The sequence below is a fragment of the Filicampus tigris genome, chromosome 7 (genome assembly GCF_054856515.1).
Source record: "Filicampus tigris isolate MCC_2025a chromosome 7, RoL_Ftig_1.0, whole genome shotgun sequence".
Taxonomy (NCBI): Eukaryota; Metazoa; Chordata; class Actinopteri; order Syngnathiformes; family Syngnathidae; genus Filicampus; species Filicampus tigris.
This window is the reverse complement of record NC_141223.1, coordinates 27,796,946-27,817,886: the sequence shown is the minus strand read 5'-3', so window position 1 is coordinate 27,817,886 and position 20,941 is coordinate 27,796,946. Positions and strand designations below refer to the sequence as shown.

General features: G+C 45.6%; 1 protein-coding gene across 23 annotated transcripts in view; it reads left to right on the top strand.

The window, feature by feature from the left end:
- brip1 (BRCA1 interacting helicase 1) overlaps positions 1–20,941 on the top strand; it is a 302,307-nt gene that overhangs the window by 128,484 nt on the left and 152,882 nt on the right. Inside the window, exon 18 of one of the 23 annotated variants that reach the window (XM_086034831.1) lies at positions 1,458–1,645. The exons of the other annotated variants lie outside the window; for them this stretch is intronic. Within the exon in view, the coding sequence (XP_085890957.1) occupies positions 1,458–1,645 (188 nt within the window). The remainder of the gene's footprint in view (positions 1–1,457; positions 1,646–20,941) is intronic. 23 annotated transcript variants of the gene reach the window in all.

Genomic DNA, 20,941 nt, shown 5'->3' with positions numbered 1-20,941 from the left:
AGAGATGTTGTTCACAAACGCTGTCTATCCACAATTGGTCTGAGAAGCAAGTGCAGATTTAAAATATTTTTTGTAGAATATTGTCAAATTATCGTTGTCGAGTTTTTTGAAGAAATATTGAGATATTTTTTTTTTGCCCACATCGCCCACCCCTAGATGTAAGCTTAGTTAGAAGTGACACTTTGCTGCTTTAATTAAAGACCAAAGCAGTTATAGAAGTTGGCAAACCCCAGAAACCTCTCCAACTGCTTCCTTGATCTACGAGTGGGCCATTCAACCACAGCCTGGATTTTGTCAGGGTCGGCTCGCAGTTGACCCCTTTCCACAATGAACCCCAGAAACTGCACAGATGTGGAATGTAACTGATTCTCGAGTAGACGCTGGAGTACCAACCTAATGTGCTGGCATTGTTCATGAATATTCTTTAATAAAATCAAAACGTCATCCAAGTAACCGTATACAAAACAAAACAGAACTGTTTGATCATATCATGAAGAACATCCTTAATGCGATTCTGAAAAACTGTTTGTGCATTAGTCAGTCCGAATGGCATAACAAGGTATTTGAAGTGTCCCATAGGGGTATTGAATGTGTCACCCTCCCTTATTCTGATGAGGTGTTTCAAAATAGTGTATTAATTGCGATCAATTAATTGAAGTCACATTTAAAGCGTTATGTTTTTTAATCGCATTAATCTAATTTTGAATCTCTAACTTTACTGTTTCTGTCTGATGATGAAATCCGTTTTGATGTGTGGGGATTGCGCTTGAGTTGTTTGGAGTGGAAAACAATGGTCAATGTCACACCCTCAAGTGGACACTTGATTGGCTGTCATTGTGTTTGGCATAACCTGACAGGCTCCGATTGTAGGGTCGAGGGCAAGTTCAGGAGCAGAGAGAAAACGTGAAAATGGAGGAGCATGTGAGAGTTGTTGGTTCAATAAATGGTAAAGTAAAAAAAAACGCCCTGATGGCACTATTGATAAAGACAGAGTGATATGCCTTCTTTGTGAGAAGGACTTTGCATACTGTTGGAGTTGTTAGGTTTGGGTCACCAGGGCGCAAGCCCAATTATCAATTCACAAAGACAACTCACTGCGTGTTCGTTTTATCTTTCAAGAAGGCATTCAAATATGAAAATAATAATAAAGACTCACAGAAGTTGATTGAATTTTCTGTATGTTTCTTTCCGTCTCTGAAGTTCAAGAATCTGATAAAAGTCAAGCTCGGCTGCTTTTCTTAACCTCGCGAGGGACTCGTACCCGTCACGGGCACAGTCAGAAAAGAGCGCCCAGCTCATCGCTGTCGGCGGCAGCAGCAGTTTGCCCGCCCACCCCGCTGTTTGTTTCAGTTTGAGTTGTATGTCCCCCGTCAGGCTCGCAAAAGAGTTTGGTAAGAGTGGATGGGAGTTCCTCACCAGTCTCACGATCAGTTGGTCTTCCTGGCTGTCCCCAGCAGGTCTCTCATCAACACGTCTGAGTTGGGCGAAAGCAGTGTCTGCGATGACGAAGAGGCCGCATGTTTTGAAAGCCACCCTCCGTCAGCTGCGGCGCCACCAACGACTGGAGGTCCTGTTGCGTCGGCCCACCCGTGATCCTGCTGAGCGTTGCCGCCGCTTCGTCCGTTGTTGTCGTCCCGCCCAAGAGGTTGCTGACCGGTGCTATTAGATCGTTGAATAGGTTTCTGGCCTCCTGTACAGCGTGTTGCCCAACGAGATCGCTGGATCCGCTTGGCTTAGCAGCTGGTTGGCCGCCTGTAGCGCAGAAGCAACCGGTGCCGGGTTGTATCCTGATTGCCTGGCCACCCTCAATGCAACATCGATAGGTCTGGCCAGCTAGTTGTGAATGTCCAGGATTTGCTGCAAACGCTCTTGCAATCTGCTCGCAGCCGATGGTTCTGCCGCACCTGTAATAGAAGCAGCGGTTAGTTATGGTGTCTTGCTCCGCTGAGACGAATTGCCACAGCGGTCTGTTAGTGGTCACTAGGACGGGCGTCCTGGCCGTCCTGATGGGGTATCTGAATTTGTGCGGCACTTCCGTCGGCGTGCCCTCGAATATCAGTTTGCACATGTCTATGTTGGCCGCGGTGATGAGAGGTTCTTCCCACGCCACAATATCTTTTCCGCAGCATCCTGAGAAGCTGAAGGTGTTTTCGTTGTGCGCTTCTGCGTAGTTGTATAGTTTCAGCAGAGGCCTGATGAACAATGTTTTTCCTGTATTGCTTGGCCCATGCAGCACCAGCGTGGTTTTTTTTTTCGGGTGCAGCTGCAAGGTCCACATCTTGACGCTTTCGTCGAACTCGTCTGTGGCGATGTTCTGGAACCTCAGGTACTGGTGGATGCATGCTGGAGTCGGCATGCCACTCGGTAGGTTTTGCAAAAGGTTCAGTTTTTTGTGCGTCGTCAGGTAGTATAGCCTGCAGTTGTGTATGACCGCCTGCAGGTTGGATTTGTGTAGGTGATTTTCTATGATCTCCGGAGCTCTCTCCAGCATTTCCTGTAAGGTCAGCGCGTTGTAGTTGTGCATGATGTGCATGATGTCTTTGGTCATCGGGTTTTTGATGTTTTCCTCCGACTGCCAGTGTACCAACGGGCTGTAGGTGGCGATGGTTGACGCCTCCAGCACCTAGCTGTTGGTCCATTCAGACATGCGCTGTTTGGAGATGTTTCGGAGGAGAGCAGGCAACGATCTCATCTTCTGGCTTTTGAAGCATCCAGCATTGTGGAAGCACTGATTGAAAGTACGTTTTATATGGTCCGACCGTTTGGAAGTCGACATGAGCACGTGGTAGTGGAGCACGTTGCCTTCCGATAACTCGCTTGATACGAGCCATAATTGCGAGTTACGTTCGAGCCATTCCAAAAGGGTACTCACGGTCTCGATGGTGATCACGATGGCGTCAAAGTTGTGTATCGTTACTTGTGTGATCAATTTCATGTAGTCGTTGTAGTTGGCTTGTGTGCACGCCTCTTTGAAGTCTCTTTGAAGTCTTCTGATACGTCGTCCGAGCAGTAGACCGTCTGTAGCGTTATTGTGTGCTCTCTCCAGTCTTGTTCTGGTCCTCGTAGAGTTGAAAGGCATTGTTCTCCTCCTCCCCCTCTAGCAGGATCGTCGACGCCGATGACGCTTGCATCGTCTCTGTCTGTTCCTCCTGATCCTTGTTGTCGTTGTTCAGGTCTTGGTAGTATCTCTCGAAGTCCGGGACCCTGTAGTGATTTTCCAGTTTCCTGAGCTCCAGCAGGTCTTGCAGGTCCATTGAGGCTTCTGGAAACCTGGTCAGCGTTACCATTTGGTTCAGGGTCCCCCTTTACCATGGTGTTTTTCAGTCTGAACCTCATGCAGTGAAATATTAGTCCCTCCTGAGTCAGCAGAAATTGTGAGCTGTGATATTTGGCCAGCAAAAGCTTCTTTACGTCCGTAAGGATCCTCTTTCGACATATTGGATTCATCTCTGGCGTCTCGGATCAGGAATTTGCTCTCGCTCATACTCACTTTGCTGCTGTTGCTCTTCTTGTGCGCCTTCTTGCTCGTCTTCCTCCTGTTCTTCTGTTCTTGGTCTTTTTGCTGCGAGTTTCTTCTGAATGGCAAAATGTCTTTTTTGTCCTTTGCGCCTGTCCATCTAGTTGTGCAACTGAGCTTTTTGTGTCTTTTCCCCCTATTTATACTGTTGGTAGCCCCGCCCTGCTGCACATCTGGAAGCTATTGAGGCCGCTTATATAAGTCTTTATATAACTCCTGTGGACGTGGCAAGCTACTCCTCCTTCTTTCCAATCCTCAACCTCACTGACCTTGCCAGCCCTGTCACGTGGCACTGTTGTAAACGCGTACGGCCGCTATGCAGCCATTGTCAACGCGTACTGTGCTCTAAAATGCAGCCCTCACATATATACATACATCATAATATCATACTGCCCTAACAGAGGAATCTAATCAGAAATGTCGGTAGACTCAAATCTTCTCCCTCCGTGGCGTGTCACTCCCAAGTCTTCGGTCATCCTGGCGCCTTGAGTCCTGCCCTTGGCTGGCGGCTCCAGAGTCCCAAGGACTCAGCCCTGTGAAACACTCGAGGCCACATTCCTCTCCACAAGCTTGTATGTTTTTGCGTGTACAGATAAAAGTGTCCATAACAATGAATGCCTGTTGGTGCGTGGGTCTACGTGTGTGTGTGTGTCTGTGAGCTTACTCATGACTGCTTATGTGTAATGATATTTAGCTAACTGTGTGATGACCATAAATGTGTACTGCCATTACCAAAAATGTATAACACAATTACTATCTGATCCATGTATCACTAATATACTGATTCACCTAAAACCATGATTATATGCAATACAATAATCACTTGGCTAACATATTGGCTAATATGAAGTACCCCGTATCCTTCACAAAGTCATTTATGGCCTCATTTACTGAGGCCGACAACACGATGAACTTTGTTGCAGTCCCTCTCAGGAATCTCATTTACTGAGGCTAATATAATTTTGGAAGTTGGTATCTTGTATTTTGAGAAAGAGCTACACCCCCTCTCACGACACCACCCAGGTGGTGTCACCCAGGTTAGTAATACATTTTTCACAATATAATTCTACTTGTAGAGTAATGTGTTACTGTTGAATTTAAGTTACCTTTTTCTTTGAAAGCAGAGGTTAATTTATTCAATAATGACTTTGACGCTCTAAAAAGAAAAAATGAAATTTGTTACCATACTGTAGCTGGTAAGATGAACTTGTAACGAGAAGCATAACTCTAAAGTGGGGCTTAAATATTTTGACTTTATGGTGGGAGATAGGGTTAGGGTTTTGGTTATAATATTGGCCCTTGATCAATATTTGTATCAATAAGATTTTTCTTTTTTACACTGGAACTGATATTTTATCCATTAAATAAATAATCTCAGACTTTAAAGCATATATGAAATCCTCAACTTTCTCGAATTAATTTTCACACAAACAATAGTGCTTGATGACATATACTTGCTATTTGATCTAGCAACACAGATAGATGGATAGACAAAGCGTGTGTAATAAAAGCAGAAATATGCATTGATAAAGTTTGTCAAAGAAAATATCATAGTAATATTACTAATACTAAGAGTCGTTCAAAGTTCAGTTAGTTGTAATGACCACTGTCTTACGTCCTGCGATTAACGGAACTAAATCCATTAAAACCATATCTAAAAAGCACAATAACTCTTATTTGTTAGCAATATTTCCGTTACTCTTTACTTTGAATTGCTTTCCATCTTATTTTATGTAACCACGACCATAATTGGTGTCAGAAACAGTAGCTTCTCAGCCATTAACGCTGTTGTCTATCATATGAACACAAACGAAGTCATTAAAAGGAGCCCAACTTCACTATGTGACATTCACAGACCTACAAGCAACTGTGACTGCAGTGATTGCTCAATCCAATAGCCCCTTGCACAAGTGAGGCAATGAACCGCCCCCTCTTGAAAAAAAACACATTAAAAAATGTTTGCCACGCACCACCAAATTCCGCAATTGTAATAGACATTTTTAGTGTAAAGTGTGTACTTCAGTACTGCTATATGTAATATATTACTGTAGCATGTTACTTTTGGGGCGCGCTACCCCCAAACCTGGTAGTTTATTCCGAATCCGTATCATCTGAATCAGTACACAGTAACATAGTTGAAGGGCCCACCTTAGCTACTGGTATTTGATGTGCGGGGACCATTTCAAGTTTACCTTCCACTGTAGTAATAATGACGCGATTACAAAGAGAGCGGATGCACGGAATACAGCAACATCCGCAAAGAACAAAGATGCCCATAGTTGCAATCAGTGATCCCAAAACCGATGCTACCAAACCCTTATATTTACCAAACCAGGAAGACATCCATCTTTCCCACCACTTTTGGTCCAGCCCCGAGTGTGATGCCATTTCTAAAGAAAGAATGTCCTTAGCCCCTGGAGTGCACGAGTGAGGCTGCCATCCGGTGCTGTGTTATATGAAATATATGTGCAACACTCGTCCTTAAACATGGAACACACTCCGCCCTCTCAACCAGAAACATGTTTAGCGCCATACGATTCTGGTGGGCCACCAGGGAAGTCGCAGCCAGCTGCCCATGAATCGCGGCCACTGTGTCTGCCGTGTAGTTGGTCAGCCTCTGCTGATTATAATAGAGATAGTTTATTCGATCAAAATTTTTATTAGGGATAAACCCATAAGAAGATAGATTCAAATCCGTCCGCAACTTGAGCAACTAATTTATACTCATCTGGCCCCCTACGTGGAACCCCAATCGCATTGATATAGACCGGCGAAGCAACCCGGGTCACATCGGAAAGATAATCCTGGTGAACCCTTCGGAGGTTGTTCCACCCGGGGGTCAGAGGGCAATCTTGCAGACCCTCTTGCCCTAGGAAAAAAATAGTGACAGGCGAAATTTGGGAAATCAACGCACATACACCTGTCCATGTCTTAACCAACCACCCATGCAACCTAGTTCCCCCACACCACCACCAGATGTCCGCCCTCGTTATACTGAATCTGTCCGCACTAACATTGCCTGTCAGATTGTACACGTGAGAACAACGTTTGAGGGTAACCCGGCCTGCCGGGAGCTTTCCCCACCTGCGTCCTCCCCAAGGAGTCCCTTATTATACAAATATGATTACCCACCTGAAACTTGGAATATCGGAGGATCGACATCGGGGACACGCGGAAAGATTACATCGTACGGATGGCAGGCTGGACTCACCGGATCTTTCGTCATTACTTCAAACATGCAAAACCAATTGGGCTTCGGTGATGGCTTTATGAAATGAAAGAGAGCCCTAGTTGATCCAAAAACCGAGGGAACAATTTGCAGAAGCGGTCTGGGGGGTGCGCAAACAATACAATTAACTGCTCCAGTACGTTTAACAACATCCACGGCTGCCTGTACCCAGAAATCGGTTGGGGCAACTCCTGTGGATGCAAAATACCTCTGCAGCAATGTCAAAATCTGGATGTCAAACACTTTGACCCTTGGGGGTTCTGGAAGCATTTCAGGTTCACCTCGTTCTGGTTTATTTAATTTAAATTTTAGAATTCCCAACGGGTCGTAGAAAAAGCATCTTGATAGACCAAATCGTGTGTGTGATCATAGTATAGTGTGCAATGAAGTGGGTCAATGGGTGGATTAAAGGGGTGCAGGCTGCTAAGCCACGCAGACCAGAGTTGGAAGAGGGCGTCTGTGGAAGGGGACTCAAGGTTCAGGGCCACCCAATAGATATCAGCGTACTCATCCTGTTCGGCCACAGCAGCAGTGGAGAGCATGACATATGCCTTTCCCGGTGGCTGCACACAGTCCATTTAAGTCCCATCCGGAAAAGCAATTTGAAGCCCCCTTGGCCCATAAAAGACGCTTGCTCCACACTTAATGAGCATGTCCCGTCTAAAAAGATTCACTGGACATTTGGGTGAGTAGATGAATGCATGAGTCAATGTTTGTTCCCCCACTTTCACAGCAGCCGGTCAGACAATGGCAGAGATTCAGTCCCGAAAAGCCCAAAGGGGTGACAGAGCAGTCACTCACTGGAAGATGTGGAGGCAGTTCACGCAGGCTTCAGTATCTTGCCCCCATATCGATCATCGTGGATAGTTGTTGTACATTCACCATCACCGGAACACAGGGGTCTGCCAGACCCTGCGCATCGAGGCTCCCCGGGCACCCCTTTTGGCGGGCAGGGAATTGGCCCGAATATAGCGGCAATATAATATAGCAGATCAGCTTTAGGAGGCGTATGCACGGGCACCGGCAGTGCCAAGCGAACTGGTGGTGCAGGCAGCTGAGGCAAAGATGGCTGCTGCTGAGATGGCATCGTTATCTGTGGCACAGATTGAGCTTGGATGTGGACGGGCGTGGTGCCTGGCTGTGGTTGGGCCTGCCACGTTGCCACTTGGTTGGGACAGTCCCTCGCCCAGTGCCCCCAACCACGAGCACCCGCCTCGTCTCCTTGGTCTGACCCCACCCCTACCTTTATACCTACGGCCCCGTCCTCGTTGTGGGGCCAGCACCGCCAGAACCTTGGACCGGAGCGACCACAGGCAGAGCAGGAGGAGCAGAGGGCACGGATGCAGTCCGGGCCTCCTGCTGCACCATTTGTTTTTCCTTTTTGATGTTCGCAGTTGCAGGTTTCACCTCCTGGACCTGTTAATGCAACAATTCCTTTTTTAACATTTTGTCTTTATCTTGTATAATTTTTTCTCTTTCTATATATCTGGCATAATGGTGCAAAAAGTGTGTGCGCCACTTGACTGGATTTGCAGTTGACATTGACGTGTTATCTCTCATGGCATCTGCCACCGGCCGAGGAACTCCTTTTAGCACGGCCGCTCTGAACAGTTGAGTCATAATGAGGCTAACGGATGGGTCACCCCCAGATGCTTCAGTCTATTCACTCCTGGCACGAGATAAAGCCAGTCTCTCCCTCCCCCATCTGGAAAACACAGTTAGACAGTGGCCCCAGGTGGGCTGGATACATTTCACGCACGGCACGGCCACCCACCCAGAAGGTCCGCCGTCACAGGCCGGCTGTCGACCAAATCTACGGTGCCAGACATGGACTCTAGGCTTCTCAAATCTTGGAAGGAGAGCTTGGTTCCCGAAAATGGCACGTATGTCCCCCAACACCAAACGCATGCCTTGAGTAGCTTCTGTAAATTTTTGCATGAACACAGAACCCCCGCTAGATGGGGGCGGGAGTTTCTCCACCAAGCAAACACGATCTGTTACACTGAAAGTTGTATAAACACGAATATTGGGATTATTAGTGGATGGTAGTAGTAGTGGTGCTTTAATTGATGAATGTGTTTGTGAGGGGTCAAGAGCAGCATGTTTTGTTTGTCTGGTTTGATAAGGTTCCCTAGCTGTCTCCTTCTCCAAAGGTGGGGGCTGCTGTGGCAGTGTGTGTGTGTGTGCCGCCTGCCCTGTCATTAAATCTCCCTCCAGCTCCATCTTCCATCTCAGCTTCCTCCCTCAGTGGGGCAGACATACGCGCAATGGTTGTGTTTTTAGAAAGCGTAGTCTTATCTTTTTGTGTGTGCTGCCCGGCCCTCGGTCACGCCTTCGCTGCACTCTGAGATTATATGCACAGCTCATTACTAGCAAAGGCTGTACCGCAAATATCTAAATTCACCCCTACGCGGTCCCTAGTTTGCGCGTGGACTTCAGCCCCTGCGAGGTCCTGCATGATGTTCTCCATTCGTCTACAACAAGGTGGATGAATGATCCCCGTAGAGAGCGAGGAATTTCTCTGGCCTACCTCTCCTCCCAATGAGAGAGCAACGCTCTGTCCTGGGTGGCTCGGCTTGGACGTGATACCTTACTGTGCCGCTTATTATCTCAGCCATGGGGGCCTAAACTCCCTCTTGTTTCAATCACGAGGATCGTGGGTCCTTACTGGTCCACCTCCCGCAGTGGGGGCGGCAACTGGCCCGCGCTCCCTTGTTTGGATTTGTTTTTTTCTTTCCTCCTTGACAGCTGCGCTGAACTTTAATTGCTGCTCTCAGCCAATGGTTTTTGAACACATTCTTATTTGCCTTTTCCTCGTTATCTGCAACCTCTGCTAATTCGTGGAATGCAGCCAAAATCTTTAACAACACCTTAGATAGATTAACCTTTTCTTCATCTCGAGGGAAAAAGCTACAGTCCTGTGCATCTCTCTCACAAGGACCTGCACACTCTTTATCGCTTTTAATTTTTAGTCTGAATCTCCTCCCTCTAACTCCCCCAAACCTGGCCACGAGAGCCCGAGTTGTTCTCCCACAGACATTTCAAACCAAGCATAGTTCATATCTTGAATGGCTATCTCCTCTCCAGGAGAACTCCCTGCGCTAGTTATGTACGCAACTAAATTAACCAGGCGACCATATGTCGACCACCGAGCCTCCGCTGTTCTTACGCGGGGAGCCCTTTCACCCCACTGCTCAGTGGGAACCCTAATCTAATATCCCACAGTTCACAGACAAGTTGCCAAAAATCAAACTCATGCGAAACGATTAGACACCACCAAACAGCAAGTCCAGAATCAAATAAGACACCATAAAATGACACTCCATATGCATGCGCAATCTGCACGCAAAACGCAACTCCAAATAGACAATCTTACATGCAAGATCACAATTATTGACAAAAGCAGATAATCTTCAAACACTTAAATGTTGATTATAACTGGCGACTCGGACAATCCTCGGTTGCCCTATCTTGTGAACTCTGTATATATGTCACGAGCCGTAGTTATTGAAGTCGCCCGCAACACGCTGCTAATCAGCTGTGCGTTCCTCCGAGGCCCAGTGGCACTCGGGTGCCCTCTTTGGCACAAGGCTCCCAGGCCTTTCTGGTGGCTACCGTTGGCCAGACGGTCACACCCTTGTCTTCTCTAAATTACGTTAAACATACTGTACAGCAATCGCACCAACAAGCGCCAATAGAACAATTAAACAACAACACTGCTTAAGTAAATATCGCCAATAACACACAAGCAACAATATCAACACAGAAAGAAACACTTAAAGCACTTTTTTACAAAGCTGTTTAAGTAAATAACGCCAATATCAACACGCCAGCAACACAAATATCAACAATATACAGCAATAAATCCTGAAACACTGCAAGCACTTTATATAACACTGCTTAAGTAAATAACGCCAATATCAACACGCAAGCAACACAAATATCACCAATATACAGCAATAAATCCTGAAACACTGCAAGCACTTTACATAACACTGCTTAAGTAAATAACACCACAATATCAACACGCAAGCAACAAAAAAAATCAATCAATATACAGCAATAAATCCTGAAACACCTCAAGCACTTCATACAACGCTGCTTAAGCAAATAACGCCAATATCAACACACAAGCAACAAAAAATATCAAGCAGCAATACATTCCTGAATTTCAGAGTATTTATCGCTATTTTTCAGCAGCGCTCTTCAACTCTACAATATGATAGAATCAGCATTGGGAGCTTTCGTGTCAACAGGCACTGCCTTACCTTTTGTTTTTTGCCGGCGCTGGTCTTAAGAATATTATAGAGTCAAGAGCAAGCCACGGGATCTCCAATGGACTTCCTCCTTGGAAGATCACGTCGGGGTCACCAATTTGTTGGAGTTGTTAGGTTTGGGTCGCCAGGGCGCAAGCCCAATTATCAATTCACAAAAACAACTCACTGCGTTGCGTGTTCATTTTATCTTTCAAGAAGGCATTCTGTGTATGATGACCACGTGTACTGCCATTACCAAAAATGTATAACACAATTACTATCTGATCCATGTATCACTAATATACTGATTCACCTGAAACCATGATTATCCATATGCAATACAATAATCACTTGGCTAACATATTGGCTACTATGAAGTACCCCATATCCTTCAATACCAAAGAAAGCAGTTCAATCCTACCACATAAATGCAAAGCAGCCAGCCACTACCAAAGCCACAGCTAATGACAGCAATGAAGGTGCTAATATAGCAAGCCCTTGCAAAGCACTTCGCCAAACTAAACTCAAGAACAGCCCGCGTATGAGCCGTCTGTGACCGACAGGCTGATGAATGTTCTTGACAAGTGAATAGCAATGAACTACAGGCCGATCAACATAGTTGAAGACAACAGATTAATAATTGAGGTGTTGCAAAGAGCGACCAATGACCCATCAATCAAACCACCATGCAGGACTTCAATGATGACTAAAATCAGCCAGATGGATGACGGTGAAAAGAAAAGAAAACTTGACGTTTTGGTGGGGGATTCAGACAAATGTATTGCTATAACCACAGATCACTGGACCTCAACTCGCAAACACGGTTATTTGGGAGTGACTGGACACTTTATTGATGGTGAGTGGAACTTCAACTCAGTTTTTACTGATCGTCGTGAAAACAGAAACCAGGGAATTGGATGATAAATGTGCCAACCAGTCCCTTAAGGTGGCAAATGACTGGGTAATTGAAAAACAAGATACCGACCATAAATACAGATACATACATACAGACAATGGGGCATTTGGAGCTTTTCTCTGCAATTTTTAAGTGAGAATAAAAATAGATTAATTGGATAAATTAATTACAAATTGTAATGAATTAATCGCTCCATTTTTTAAATACCTTGACAGCACTAATTCTGATCAAATGGTACATGTTGCACAAGTCGAGTTTAGTAAACACAGTAGCTGAGTGTAAGGAAGTAAATGTAGAGTGTAGAGGCAGTGGATACTTATTCTTGAAGGACGAATGATTCCAGCCAAAAGGTAGGATGTCATATAATCTTTAAATGCCTCCTGGTCTGGTCTTGACACCTAGACAACTTAGCATTAGGCAAAGGCACATCAGAAATTAATTCATTCACACAGTTGGACAGACGGTGTGGGGGTATAACTGTGCTTTCTCTTTATTTGCTAGTTTTTTGAGGTCATGGTATTCCACCGAAATTTTGGTCAATAGGCAACAGCGTGTAAATAGTTTATGACAAAAGGTATTCCATCCATCCATCCATTATCTACCGCTTATACGAGGTCGGGTGGCGGAGGCAGCAGCTTCAGCAGGGAAGGCAGCTCTTGTGGAGGGATCCCAAGGCGTTCCAAGGCCAGCTCGGAGACATAGTCTCTCCAGCATGCCCTGGAGTCCCCAGGGCCTTCTGCCGGTGGGACATGCCCGAAACACCTCACAGGGAGGCATCCTAATCAGATGTCCGAAGCACCTCATCTGGCTCCTCTCAATGTGGAGGAGCAGCTGCTCGACTCCAAGTCCCTCCCGGATGGCCATGCTTCTCAACCCATCTCTAAGGGAGAGCCCGGACACCCTGCGGAGGAAACCCACCTTTGCCGCCCGTATCTGGGATCTTGTTCCCTCGGCCACGACCCACAGCTCGTGACCACAGGTGAGGGCTAGAACGCAGATCAACCAGCAAATCGAGAGCTTTGCCCTTCGGCTCAGCTCCTTCCTCACCATGACGGACCGACACAGAGTCCGCATAACAGCGTATGCTGCACCGATCCGCCTGTCGATCTCCTGCCGTCTCCAAGTCCACAAAACACATGTAGACTGGTTGGGCGAACTCCCATGCACCCTCAAGGACCCTGCCAAGGGTGTAGAACTGGTCCACAGACGAAAACCACATTGCCTCGCCGAACTCCTCCCACTCCTGAGTTTTTGTCTCAGTGACCGCCGAAGCCGCATTCCCCTTGGCCAGACAGTGCCTGTCAGCTGCCTCCGGAGTCCCACAGGCCAAAAAGGCTCAATAGGACTCCTTCTTCAGCTTGACAGCATCCCTTACTGCCGGTGTCTGGGGATTGCCGCCACGACAGGCACCGACCACCTTATGGCCACAGCTCCAATCGTCCGCCTCGACAATGGAGACATGAAATCTGGTCCACTCGGACTCAATGTCCCCTGCCTCCCTCGACTTGGGAAAAGCTCGTCGCCGATGGAAGTTGAAACTCCCTCTGACGGGATTTGCCAGGTGTTCCCAGCAAACCCTCATAATACGTTTGGGTCTGCCGGGTTGTACTGGCATCTTCCATCAACCATCGGAGCCAACACACCACCAGGTGGTGATCAGTTGACAGCTCTGCTCCTCTCTTTACCCAAGTGTCCAAAACATGCGGCCGCAAATCCGATGATACGACTACAAAGTTGATCTTCGAACGGCCTAGGGTGTCCTGGTGTCAAGTGCACATGGACACCCTCATGCCCATGACAAGCACAGAAGTCCAGTAACAAAACACCACTCAGGTTCAGATCAGAGGGCCCGTTCCTCCCATCCATGCCCTTTCAGTTCTCACTATTATGGCCCACGTGAGCATTGAAGTCCCCTAGCAGAACAATGGAGTCCCCAGGGGGAGCGCTCTCCAGCACACCCGGCAAGACTCCAAAAATGGTGGGTACTCTGCAATGCTGTTTGGTGCATAGGCACAAACAACAGTCCGGACCCGTCCCCCCACCCTAAGGCAGAGGGAGGCTACCCTCTCGTCCACCGGGGTGAACCCCAATGTAAAGGCACCAAGCCGGCGGTATACCCACACCTGCTCAATGCCTCTCACCTTGGGCAACTCTAGAGTGGAAGAATGACCAACCCGTCTCAAGAGGACTGGTACCAGAGCCCAAGCTGTGTGTGGAGTTGAGCCCGGCTATATCTAGTGAGAACTTCTCAGCCTCGCACGTCAGCTCGAGCTCCTTCCCTACCAGAAAGGTGACATTCCATGTCCCAAGCGCTAGTTTCTGTAGCCAAAGTCCCTGCCTTTTGCCGCCGACCAGCTCACAGAGCACCTGACCCCTTTGCCCCCGACACAGGTGGTGAGCCTATGGGAAGGTGGACCCACTTTGCCTTTTCGGCTGAGCCCGACGGGCCCCATGTGTGCAATCCCGGCCACCAGGCGCTCGTCTGGGCAAGGGAAAACGTGGGATTTTTCTCCTCATCATAAGGGATCTGTGAGCTGTGCTTGGTTTGGTCCCTCACCTAGGACCTATTTGCCATGAGTGACCCTGCCAGGGGCATAAAGCCCCTGACTCCTAGGATCATTGGGACACGCAAACCCCTCCACCACGGTAAGGTGACGGCTCAGGGAGGGGAAAAGGTATTCCAAATCTCAATTTGACCCATTGGGTTGTGCATTTTGAGCCATGATGACAAAACCTCTCATATCGTAGTGATTGCCAAATAATTTGAACGCAGTTCAATCCCAGCCACCTGCAGACAATATCCCCAATATTCCTAGGGTCGTCAAGGAAAATAAATTGACAGTTTAAGGATTTAACAATAGAAATATCCACGGAACAGCCTTTGATCTAACAAGCGGACACACTGGTGGCCTACCTCGACCCTTCGCAATTAGTCTCTGGAGAGTCGATGGGCTACTTTGGTTAACTCAGATCTTAATATGGTAATTTCCGTGGCGGTGGCACTTATTTATTTTTCTTGTTTGCAATCTTTGTTCTCATGCAAAATTATGGTCTGAGTCAATTCACAATTTTTACAAATCAGGTCAGCTTTGTCATGAAGCAAGCAGAGCTGGGCTTCGGCCCTCCGTCCCCGGGCTTCTGTCTTGCATATTCAATCAACCCATGCGATATGCAGGATGGAATAACCGGGGACGAAGGGCCGATGCCCAGCTCTGGACATAAACCCGCGGCACCAGCTTCGGCCTCGTCCCACTGTGCATCGACATCAACAAGTTTGGCTTCAACAATGCTCAAATGATGATTGGTTGCATCCAACTGTGCTGTCAACTTAACTTCCTTCTGGTCATTAGCCTCAAGCTGGTGTTTCATCTGGTCAAATTCTGTCACTATGTCACTGTGTGTTTGTGACAGAGGGTTCAAAACTAGGCACCCGAGCGTTTGAACGAGGGATGTGTCCTTTGGGGTTTTGATTTTAGTGTCACTCATGAGCTGAGCGATATTTGACTTTAGGGTGTTGGTGTCAGTGCTTTTAACTGACTCCGCACAACCCAGAATAAAGTTTTTTGTCAGGTTAGAACAACAACAACATTCACTGGTTGTTCCAGCGTTTTGAGGTTTTCAAATGGGCTGGGACTTTTGCGAGGCTCCCCCAAGTTTTCACTTGAAGAAACGCTTGGTTTATGTTAATCAGTGGCATTCACTTAAAGTGCAACGGAGGGAGCATTGTTTAATACACACCCAAAAAGTGTTCGCAAATTTGGCTTTGTGGTCACTCCAAAGGTTCCGAATGTGATTTAATTAAAACACCAAAGGTATCGCTATTTTGAGGAAAGAAGCCAAGAACACAAACACAATGCAAGGCGACTTGCAAATTGTTCTACACAACTGATGGCGCATTGATTACTCAAAACCTTCAAAGAAATATTGTCTTGATAAATTAATTTAGTAAGATGACTTAATTTAAATGCACAATATGTTTGAGCTTTTGTAAGTAAATGTCATCACTTTTGTTTTCGAGAGATGTATTAAATTAAAATGATTATTTAATTAAATCCAGCTTTCCAGAGTCTGATTCAATTTATGTAAACACACTTTAGCTGATTGGGAAGGGATGGCCCAACCAAGGTTGAAAAGGCTGCTAGGCTGCCTTCAGCCAATGGACAATTAAGTGCTTGAAAACGGCAATTAATTAACTGCTCGTACTCGCTCAACAATTTAAGTTATCAAGTGGTGTAATTAATTGTCATGATTATTTGAGGCCTTTGCTTTGGGAAATAAACAACACGGCGTGTTAAGTGTGGATTCAAATCAAAAGTGCGCACCAAATTTGAATGGTGTTCAGAGCGGTGTGGGTACATGTGCAGTGTAATCACAGTGGCTCTTATGATAATACAATTCAGGATGGGCCCGACCAGCAATATGAAAACAATGTTAAGTATTAAATCATAACAGTGGTGTTTGGGCCCCAGACGGGTGTTTGGAATTGAGTGTAAAGTCACCTGGAAGCAAAAAATGAATTTCCCGTGAAAAATGAAAACAAATGAAAAAGAGTAAAATAATTCAGCTGAACTTTTACTAAGCAAATGAAATATCTTCAGGAGCCTTATAATCAAGTTGCTCGATTGTGATGAGAGTCCTTGTCAAACCGCTGTGCCATATAAATGAATATGATTAATTGTCCAAAATTGTGAAAAAATATTGTAGTAGATGCAAGCTTATGAGCTAGGAAATGCGTTGACCAGAAAAATGTGTAAGTACTGTAAGATAACTGGAATAATCTAATAAAAATAACAAACAAAAGGGAAATAAATAAACCAGAGTGTTAATGAGAAACGGAAAAAATAAGTAAAATAAAACATAAATAAATACTGTATTTTCCGGACTATAAGCCGCTACTTTTTTCCTAGGTTTTGAACCATGCGGCTTATATAAAGGTGTGGCGGGATTTTTCTTCCACCGCTAGGGTCACTCTATCTAGCATTACAATACAACACAATTGCCATTAACAGGATGTGACTGCAGGTAGAGGAGTTCAACAGGTGAGGGTGCTATGCACTAGGTTATGAATTAGGTGGTATGTGGAAGTACAGTAGTAAAAGATGGACGTTAACTGAAAAACTGTGGTGGCAGCGGGAAGTGAAATGAAGATAAATACTGTTTATTTTCTCTTGGTTCTGTTCCGTTTTAATCAGCAACGTTTCTGCAGTGTTAAAAGGCACTGTTCGGAAAGAATCTGTTCAGGTACATAGATGTCTATTTACAGTTCAAAATCATTTGCAGTAAATATCTAATTTTTCAACATACACTACCGTTCAAAAGTTTGGGCTCACCAAGAAATTTCCTCATTTTTTTAAAGAAAAAGCATTTTTTTTTTCAATGAAAACTTTAAACGGATCAGCAATACACTCTATACATTATTAACATTCTAAATGACAATTCTAGCTACAAATGTCTGTTTTTTGGTGCAATACCTACATAGGTGTATAGAGGTCCATTTTCAGCAACTATCATATGCCAGTGTTCTAAAGGTACAAGGTGTTATGCCCATTGCGTCAGAAGGCTCAACTAACAGCTAACAGATTAGCATACATTGTGCTCAATCAGCGCATGCGGTACTGAATGTGTAACTATGCAGCAAATTTAGAATGACTCAATCTTTTCCAGCGCAGATTCCATGCGTGGAGGAAATGCCCTAAAGCCTGAACGGCCTGTTACATGTATAGTTATCTAATCAAGAGAGGTGAATATGGGGGTTTGAGTACTTCTTCTAGAGACTACGTCGAGGCAAAAATACGGCACGGAGTGAACGTATAAATAAGTGACAATCGTTCACTAACTTTTTCAGTATAATTGATATTTCAGTGAAAATTTATTCCAGATTAACTGAAGCCACAAATGTACACAACACTTTCCCATATACAAGCCACGGCACTCTGAAACCAGTGTTTGGCTTTATGTATCATTGCTATGGTGACAATCGTTGCGCTCTCATTCAAGAATGGCATGGTGCGTACCCTCTCATTGAAACACAAAATGGCAGCATGAAGTACGAGTTTACATTGAAATGAATGAGAGGCTGCCACATTCAAAATTGTGATTCACAATTTAGTCTTTTCTCCCCAAATGACTGACAAACTGCATGAAAATCATACCTAAAGCAGTGAGTTATGTGTTTGGATCAAATAACAATTTAATTTGGCTTCTCAATGGGCCACCAAAATCTGTAGTGAGAATAAGGGTCACTTGTAAGAGTGTCGGTATTTAATTGTGACCTGGAGAAATTCCTTCATTACTCCTGCTCGCCTCTTTCAGTAGCACGTCAAATTTTGTTTGAAGTGGATGCCCTTAGAGTGGGGGTTTTATGAGGAGTTCTCCAATTTAAAAGCTAGGAAGATGGTACAATATCTGGTCCAGGGCAGTTTGAATACACAAAGAAATTGTCTGTAGAAGTTCCCCATGTGACGAAGTATATCTCCCTATCACAAGTTTATTTCTTTGGGTTTTAGCAGGTCCTTGTCAAAGCAAGATACATTGATTCCCTGGTGATTTACTGCCTTTAAAGTTAGACTTGAGCAGACATTGTGTCAAGACGGTTTGGCTGTAGAATCTTGGACATGGTCCTTTTGTGGCATATTCATTACAACACAATAATATTGTAAACATTTGTGAGGAGTGTGGAGTATTTTTTAGTGTTGACTGAACAAAATGGGCAGTTATAATACACTCAACAAAAATATAAACAAAACACTTTGGTTTTTGTTCACATTTGAGAGATTAACTCAAAGGTCTAAAACTTTTGCACTACACTATATCACAATTTCTCTCAAATGTTGTTCACAAACCAGTCTTAATCTGTGATAGTGAGCAATTCTCCTTTGCTGAGATAATCCATCCCACCTCGCAGGTGTGCCATATCAATATGCTGATTAGACTTCATGATTAGTGCACAGGTGTGCCCACCACTGCCCACAATAAAAGGCCACTCTGAAAGGTGCACTTTTGTTTAATTGGGAGGTGAGGGACCCTGGGGACTGAGAAAACCAGTCAGTATCTGTGTATCTCTGTGCATTCAAAATGCCATAAATGAAATGTACCTGTGTTCTTCTTCCATAACAGACGCCTGCCCATGCCATAAACCCACCACCATCACGGGCCACTCGATCCACAACATTGACATCAGACAACCACTCATCCACACGACGCCACACACTAGTGTTGCATGTGATACCAGTACCAGTACCATACACCGATTTTTCTTCGTTTTTTTAACACCAGTATTTAAAGTATTTAAACAAAATAAAAGCACACTTAGCTCACCAACTCTGTCTTAAAGGCAAGTATAGATACGCCCATAGCTGCCTCTCTGCCGACCTGCTGGGACACCTTTAAGTGGCACATATCCTGTGTGTGAAGATGGCCCATTGAAGCGCTGGCTGCACATTAGCTTGCTGCACCTCCACTGCTCATTGCAAATCATGACTCGCGAAATAGAACTTTTTTGCTTACATGACCGACAGCCATGGCTAGCCGATCAACATGACAAAAAAAGACCATGTATAATACTTGTTTGAAAACCACCGAGCGCCTGGTGGCCGGGCCTGCACCCATGGGGCCCGGCCGGGCTCAGCCCGAAAAGGAAACGTGGGTCCCCCCTTCCCATGGGCTCACCACCTGTGGGGCCAAAGGGGTCAGATGCCTTGTGAGCTGGGCGGCGGCACAAGGCGATCTGATCCCCGGCAACAAAAACTAGCTCTTGGGAATGTCACCTCTCTGTCAGGGAATGACCCCGAGCTTGTGTGTGAGGCTGAGAGTTTCCGGCTAGATATAGTCGGGATCACCTCCACATACAGCTTGGGCTCTGGTACCAGTCCTCTTGAGAGGGGTTGGACACTCTTCCACTCTGGAGTTGCGAGGGTGAGAGGCGCCGAACAGGTGTGGGCATACTTATTGCCACCCGGGTTGGCGCCTGTACATTGGGGTTTACCCCGGTGGACGAGAGGGTAGCCTCCCTCCGCCTTAGGGTGGCAGGACGGGTCCTAACTATTGTCTTTGCCTATGCACTAAACAGCAGTGCAGAGTACGCACCCTTTTTGTAGTCCTTGGAGGGTGTGCTGGAGAGCGGTCCACCTGGGGACTCAATCGTTCTGCTGGGGACTTCAACGCTCTTGTGGGCGATGACCTGGAAGGGCGTGATTGGGAGGGACAGCGCTCAACGTCGATCTCAACGCGAGTGGTGTTCTGTCACTGGACTTCTGTGCTCATCACGAATTGTCCATAACAAACACCATGTTCTAACATAAGGGTGACCATATGTGCACTTGGCACCAGGACACCTTAGGCCACAGTTCGATGATCGACTTTGTAGTCATACCGTCATCGGATTTGCGGCCGGACGTTTTGGACACTCAGGTGAAGAGAGGGACGGAGCTGTCAGCTGATTACCATCTGGTGGTGGGTTGGCTCCGATGGTGGGGGAAGATGTCGAAGAAGTGGGGATGGGGTGCTGCTGACTTCAACTTGGGACATCGTGGGTCGGTGGGAAGAAGAACTCCTCAATTCTACTGACACACCTTCCACTGAGGACTCCGAGGTGGGCTCTCCTATCTCTGGGGTTGAAGTTGCCGTGGTAGTTAAAAGGCCTCCAAATCTGAGACCATGGTCCTCAGTCGAAAAAGGGTGGCGTTGTTGGTTGGATATTCCAGCTGGTGGCGGCCAATGCCGATACTGTACCGATACCAGACCTTAAAAACAACCCCCCCCCAAAAAAAAAGAAAATATATATAAATATATAAATATATATAAATATATATAAATATATATATATATATATAAATATATATATATATATATATATATATATATATATATATATATATATGTATTAGTGGTATCGGGATACTTCGGGATAGGATCTCTGATTTTAACAATATTATATTCCATATTTTATCAAAATTTGAAGAGAATAATAAACCCGAAACAGTCGTTACCAACACATACAGAAAGGTTTCGGTTGTGACATTATG